Source organism: Loxodonta africana, chromosome 11, assembly GCF_030014295.1.
Source record: "Loxodonta africana isolate mLoxAfr1 chromosome 11, mLoxAfr1.hap2, whole genome shotgun sequence".
Classification (NCBI taxonomy): domain Eukaryota; kingdom Metazoa; phylum Chordata; class Mammalia; order Proboscidea; family Elephantidae; genus Loxodonta; species Loxodonta africana.
The window spans coordinates 7,840,765-7,846,764 of record NC_087352.1 but is presented as its reverse complement, the minus strand read 5'-3'; the positions used below and the strand labels follow the sequence as shown (position 1 = coordinate 7,846,764).

At 57.7% G+C, this 6,000-nt stretch overlaps 1 protein-coding gene across 2 annotated transcripts in view; it reads right to left on the bottom strand.

Moving 5' to 3' along the window:
• Positions 1–2,282: 2,282 nt before the first annotated feature.
• ZNF526 (zinc finger protein 526) overlaps positions 2,283–6,000 on the bottom strand; it is a 5,184-nt gene continuing 1,466 nt past the window's right edge. Inside the window, exons 2-3 of one of the 2 annotated variants that reach the window (XM_064293727.1) lie at positions 5,020–5,120; positions 2,283–4,931 (exon numbers count right to left, since the gene is read on the bottom strand). In XM_064293727.1, coding sequence (XP_064149797.1) covers positions 2,914–4,914 — 2,001 coding nt within the window. In that variant the 5' untranslated portion in view covers positions 4,915–4,931; positions 5,020–5,120 and the 3' untranslated portion in view covers positions 2,283–2,913. The remainder of the gene's footprint in view (positions 4,932–5,019; positions 5,121–6,000) is intronic. The other variant, XM_023544015.2, reaches the window with a different exon arrangement.

The following is a 6,000-nucleotide window of genomic DNA, read 5'->3' as shown; positions in this document are numbered from 1 at the left end:
CTTCCTCTCTGACAGCCTGTTTTTGCTGAGGTGAGGGGTGCCCAGGGGGCTGTCTGGGCCAGGGTGGGTGCTGCATCGCAGGCAGGGGACAGGGTGCAGAGAAACCAGGCTGGACCAGCAAGAGGCCTCTGTCCCAGCCCTGGCTCAGGGGCTCTGCTTCTCTGTGTCTGAGCTTTTACCTCTGCAAAATATGAGGAGGATGCTCTGGGTCAGCCTTAGGCTACAGGAGGCTTGAGAAGAGCCTCCCCCACAAATCTAGCACAGGTCACCTGCTTCCGCCGAGGGAGGGCCTGTGGTCCCCGAGAAAAATGGGAATCAGAGAGCTAGAGGCCACAGTGGTACGTGGCAGCCAAGACTTGAACAAAGGGTTGTCTGTCCCAAAGCTCAAGCTGCCTGCCTCTGCAGGGGCCAGAGGGGACATAGGGCACTGAGGGGTCACTCAGGCCAAACTTAGCCTGGCTATAGACTCTCCGTGGACATGGACTGCAGGCAGAGGAGCTGCATTCCCTAACCCAGCAGACCCCTAAGCCTTCATTTCTTTGCCTTCCTCTTAGGAACGTTATAGGAACCCTGGGAAGGTTTCGGCAGAGAGCTTGGGTTTGTCCCTCACTCTTAAAACATGCCGGGGTCAGATGGTCAAAGCCACTAGGCAGAGGGAACTGGTATTTGCTCCACATGTGTGCCAAGCAGTAGGCTCAGCGGCAGGCCACAGAAGTGGCAGGGGGTCTGGAGAGAAGCAGGGGATGTATCCTTCACTGGATTCCCCTTGTGAAGAAAAACGGGAGTGGTGTTTCTAACCTGTAGCAGAGGGAGTTCAGGGCCTGTTCCTGTGAGGCCCCTGCATCCTCCAACGTGCTTACAGCAGCCCAGGGGCGTCTACGCTGCCCAGAACCATCAGATTTCATGCTGCTTGTAAAATGAATGCTGCAGGCAAGCACAGTGGGGTACTGGTCCTGGGGGCGGGCGGGCCTCGGGCTCCTGTGGGACCCCTTCGTCTCACATCTAGTTGGTCATCAGGTCCTGCCACTTTAATCACCGAGGTGGCCTCACCCTCCTCCCACCCTCACCAACCTCTTCCCCAGATCTGGCCCTGTCCGCTCCCTCCTGGACCATCTCCAGCCTCCTGCTGCCCCCACCCTGACCCCAGAGGGACCTAACACCCAGTAATGACCCTGCTACCCCAACTCTAATCTCCTTCTAGGCTCCCACTGCCCTCAACTTCTTAGCCCAGCATTCAAGGCTTTCTGCTGTCTCCTGCCTCCTCGCCTCCCACCCAGACAACTCACAGCCCTGGCCACATTCTGCCTCATCTGGTTGAGCACCTTGGACTGCAGGTGGCTTGGGAGGAGCCTGCCCCATAAGCCCGACATAATCATCTGCTTCCGCTTAGGGAGGCAGGGACTGTCATCCCCAGGGGACCTTTGATCCTTCAAGGCTCTATGACGTTGCCTCACTGTTACCCCAGTTAGAAGGAATGCTCCTCTGACCACCTGCCCCAGCACTGGTTTCAGGTCTCAATCACTCAGGACGATACTGGTTGTGAACATGGGCTTAAAGGGCTGCCTGGGTTCAAAGCTCAGCAATGTCTCTGCCTCACTGTGAGACCCTGGGTTTCATTATCTGTCTGTTTCCTCATCTGTACAACATGGATAATGCTAAGCTCTACTTCGGTGTTGGGATCCTAATACGTGTACAATGCTAAGTGTGGTGCCTGCCACAGCTAGGCAGGCCACTGTCACACCCAAACCCATTGCTGTCCAGTTGATTGTGACTCACAGCGACCCTACAGGACAGAATAGAACTGCCCCACAGGGTTTCCAAGGCCATAATCTTTATGGAAGCAGACTACCACATCTTTCTGTTGTGGAGCAGCTGTTGGGTTCGAACTGCTGATCTTTTGGTTAGCAGCTGAACGCTGCACCACTGTACCACCAGGGCTCCTTCATAGCTATGAATAACTGGACGGTCTCTGTATGTACTGCAACTCCCCCTCAGGTAGTGCTGTCCTTTTCCTCTTCCACTAGCAGAATCCTTTTTCTCCAATGACTACCTCCTCTACGAAGTCTTCTCTGACTCCTGACCTCCCAACAAAGCTTGCTTTCCTGCTCTGGGGCCCCACTGCCTCTGCACCTCCCCATTGTGGCCCCGAGAATCCTGGAAGCCGAGGTCTGTCGGCCCCTCAGGGCAGGGCACAGTCCTGACTGTCTCTTGCCCCCAGCACTGCCCAGCACGAGGGCGGGCAGCCTTGGAACACACGGGCTGGATGAATAAATGAGACGCACTCAGAGACCAAGGCCATCTGTACTTGTGTGTGTTCCTCTCACCAGACCATGCATGCTTCCTGAGGGAAGAGCCATGTCTCCTCATTCCTGGGTCTCTAGCATCACCTAGTATGGAGCCGAGTCCCTGGGCCTATAGATCTCTTTCCACGTGGTCAAAATTGAGATGAGAAGCCCCAGAGCAGTCAGGTGCTTCCCCCAGCAGGCAGAACCATGTCTTGGGCACCCAAAGTCTAGGGTAGGCTAGGGCCGGGAAGCAAGCAGATAGAGGATCTGAAGAGGTATGTGAGGCTGCCCAGCACAAACCTGGCACAGTAGGTCCTCAGTAAAGATTACCTGATGTTGCCGGGCACCAGAGTGATGCACGCAAAGAGCCTTGGCAAACCCCACTTTGCAACTCAGCAGTGTGACCCAGGGCAGATCAAATCACAGCTCAGAGCTTCAGTTTCTCCTCAGGCAGAGCAAGGTGACACAGAAACCTGTTCAGAGGAGTCAGTGGGTCAGAGGCCAGGGTGGTCCCTGATACATGGTAGGTGCCAAATCAGCTTGCCAGAGGGGTGGCAAACTTTCTCCCCCAAAGGTACCCACACTTGATGTTGTGACCAAACCCTTTTATTGCTGCTCTTGAGCTGTGTCACACAAAGGTCGTGTCCAGCTGCAGTAGCCCGCTTGCCTCACTGGCCCCCAGTGCAGCCTGGCACAGCTGCAGTGTGTCCTCAAGGGCCAGAGGCTGTGACGTCTCAATGATGGCAATGGTCTCCCCCAGCTCTGTGCACATGATGGTCTGCTGAGGCTCGGGGGGCAGTGGCGGGGTGGAGGGTGGTGATCTGGGCGGCTGGAGAGTGGCAGTCCGGGCTCGGGCATGGACCCGCTGATGCAGTCGCAGGCCAGCCATGGCGCGGAACCAGCGACCACAGGTCCCACAGTAGTAGGGGCTCTTGTTGTAGAGCCCGGAGATGGAGAGGCGGGGGGCGCGGGCAAAGGCCACCGGCCGAAGGTGCAGCCGCCGGTGCTGCTGCAGGTTGGAGCTCTGCGTGAAGCGTTTGCCACAGTCCAGGCACTGGTAAGGACGCACGCCCGTGTGGGTCAGCTGGTGGCGGCTGAGGTTGGCCAAAGAGGCAAAGGTTTTGCCACACGAGTGACACTGAAAGGGCCTCTCACCCGTGTGTGTCCGCAGGTGGTTGCGCACATGAACCAGCTTCTTGAAGCCCTTGCCACAAACGCCGCAGCGGTGCCGCCGCTCAGGGGGCCCGTGTACCGCCCGGCGGTGCCGGGAGAGTCGGGAAGCAGAGGCAAAGGACTTGGAGCACTGTGGGCAGGGCAGCTGGGCAGGTGGGGCTGGGGGTGGCGCAGGGGACGATGGCTCTGCTGGAACTGGAGGTGCCGTGGCTGCTGCGTGGGGGGCACCACTCTTGCCAGCGTGTGTGCGCCGGTGGTAGAGGAACTTGGTCATGTTGCTGAAAGTCTTGCCACAGCGGCAGCGATGCAGTGGGTTGGCAGTGTGGGCCCGCCGGTGGGCCACCAGTGTGAGTTCTGTGCCAAAGCCGCGGCCGCAGTCCACACAGAGGTAGCGGGCTTCGCCACGATGCAGCTGTAGGTGCTGCTCTAGTGAGGCGGCTTTCTTGAAGACCTTGGAGCAGGTGGTGCACTCATGTGTGCCGCCTACGTGGGCCCGCCCGTGAGCCAGCAGCCGGTTTGCTGAGCTGAAGCTGCGCTGGCACTGGCTGCAGTGGAAGGGGTGGCCCGCTGATGACGCTGGGCCACGAGATGCCCGCCGGTGCTGCCGATGGGCCCCTGCTGAGGGCCAGTGTTGGGGACAGTCCCCACAGTCCTGGGCCCGGCTGGCTGTGGACTTAGTGTCCCCCACAGCATCGTCACCAACCTCTGCTGCCTCCTCCTCCTCATCCTCTGTCTCGACTTCATCTTCTTCATCTTCCTCCTCTTGCTCCTCCTCTTCTAGCCCGTTGCGCTCTTCTTTCTCAAGAGAGTCAAAGTGGGTGCCCTGATGCTCCAGGAACTCCTCAGGGGTGGCACAGAGGGTCGAGCACTCAGGACACTCATAGGGCTCCATCTTGACTTCAGGTGGAGGAGGGGGAGGAGGTGGTGCTGGAGGCTCTGCAGCTGCTGCAGAAAGGTGCTGGGCCTTGCGATGAGCCACCCACAGCTCAGGCGAGGGGAACAGCTCCTGGCAGTCCCCACACTGGTACTGGATCTGGCTTGCAGACTCCCGGAGGTGGGCGTCCTGGTGGGCCAGAAGCTCGCCGGGGGAGAGGATGAGTTGGCTACACTCACCACACTGGAAAGGTCCATCTTCAGCACCTGGCCCCAGGCCCTCGTCCTGTGTGGTCAGCGCCTCCTCCTCTGTGGCAGGGGGCACATGCTGCTCCTGGTGGGAGAGGACCTCCTCCAGTGTGTTGTAGAGGCTGCCACACTCAGAGCACATGAACTGGTGGTGCTGGAAGAAGAGGGACGAGGCAAGGGCCTCCCCAGGTGTCATCTCAGTCACCTCTGCTGACATCTGTGTTGACATCTCCATCACCTCCCCTGACATTTGTGTCGACGTCTCCAGCACCTCTGGTGACACCTGTGTTGGTACCTCGGCCACCTCTGCCATTTCTACCACCACCTCCGCCATTGTGGGGAAGGCAGCGCCTGGAGAGAGAAGGGCAGGGGCTGGTGAGAGACCAGGAACTGGAGGGAGCGGGGAAGCTCAGGAGTTCCCTTGCATCCCGTCACTCACCAGCTTCTGCCAATCAGCAACTCTGAACCCAATGCTTAGGCCTCAGTCTTCGACGACCCTGTCACACCAAAACCTACATGTGCCCAATGGCAGCCAGGCATCTGCAGGAGACAGCACTCCTCAGTCTGGCCTGATGCTGCCCTCCTTACCCAAAGTGCCAGTCGCACCCCTTCCGAGAACACAGCATGCCTTTTTGGGCCCCCGGCCTTGGCCTGTGCAGTTTTCTCTATGTGCCACACCCTTCCTTCTCCCTCTAGGTGCACACACAGAGATGCATCGCGATGTTTGGGAGCACGGACCCTGGAATGAGACTGCCCGTGCCTGGATCTGAGCTGTCGCATCTACTTACTCTCTCTGATACCATTTCCTCAACTGCACATTGGGGCTAAAAGTAGTACTGACCACAAAATCCCTGGTACTTGGTAAAGGTTAGCTATAACTATGATTGCAGTTTTCTAGAAACATTTTTGGATCCTAAGTCTTTGATGAGGCTATTCCCTCTGCCAAGAAAGTTTTCTCCTCTTTTTGTATGGCAAACCTCTACCCAGCATCTCCTTTGGGAAGCCTTCTCTGACAACATTTCTATATCCTCAGGGAGGTGGCCACTCCCTTCTCCTTGGAGTTCCTATGGTATACCATACCCCCTCTTTTATGGCAAATATCATGGGATTGGGATGGTGTCTGTTTGTGCTCCCCAGTGGATTGACAGTTCGCAGGCAGAGCTGGTCCAATTCACTGTGGGGGATCACTGTGACCAACACAACCGCTGACTAGGGACAGGGATTTTAACTTTCAAACTTCTCTCTTTGCATCCCAGCTCCCCTTCTGCAAGTGTTGGCTCAACTCAACCCAGGACCCTTCACACAACAGGGGCTCAGAAGCCCTTCAGCAAATACCTCCCCCACTCCCAGGCCTGGGGGCTAACCTTCTGAATCCAACCCCACCTTCTCCACCTCTTTCTCTGTTAGTGCCAGAGGGCAG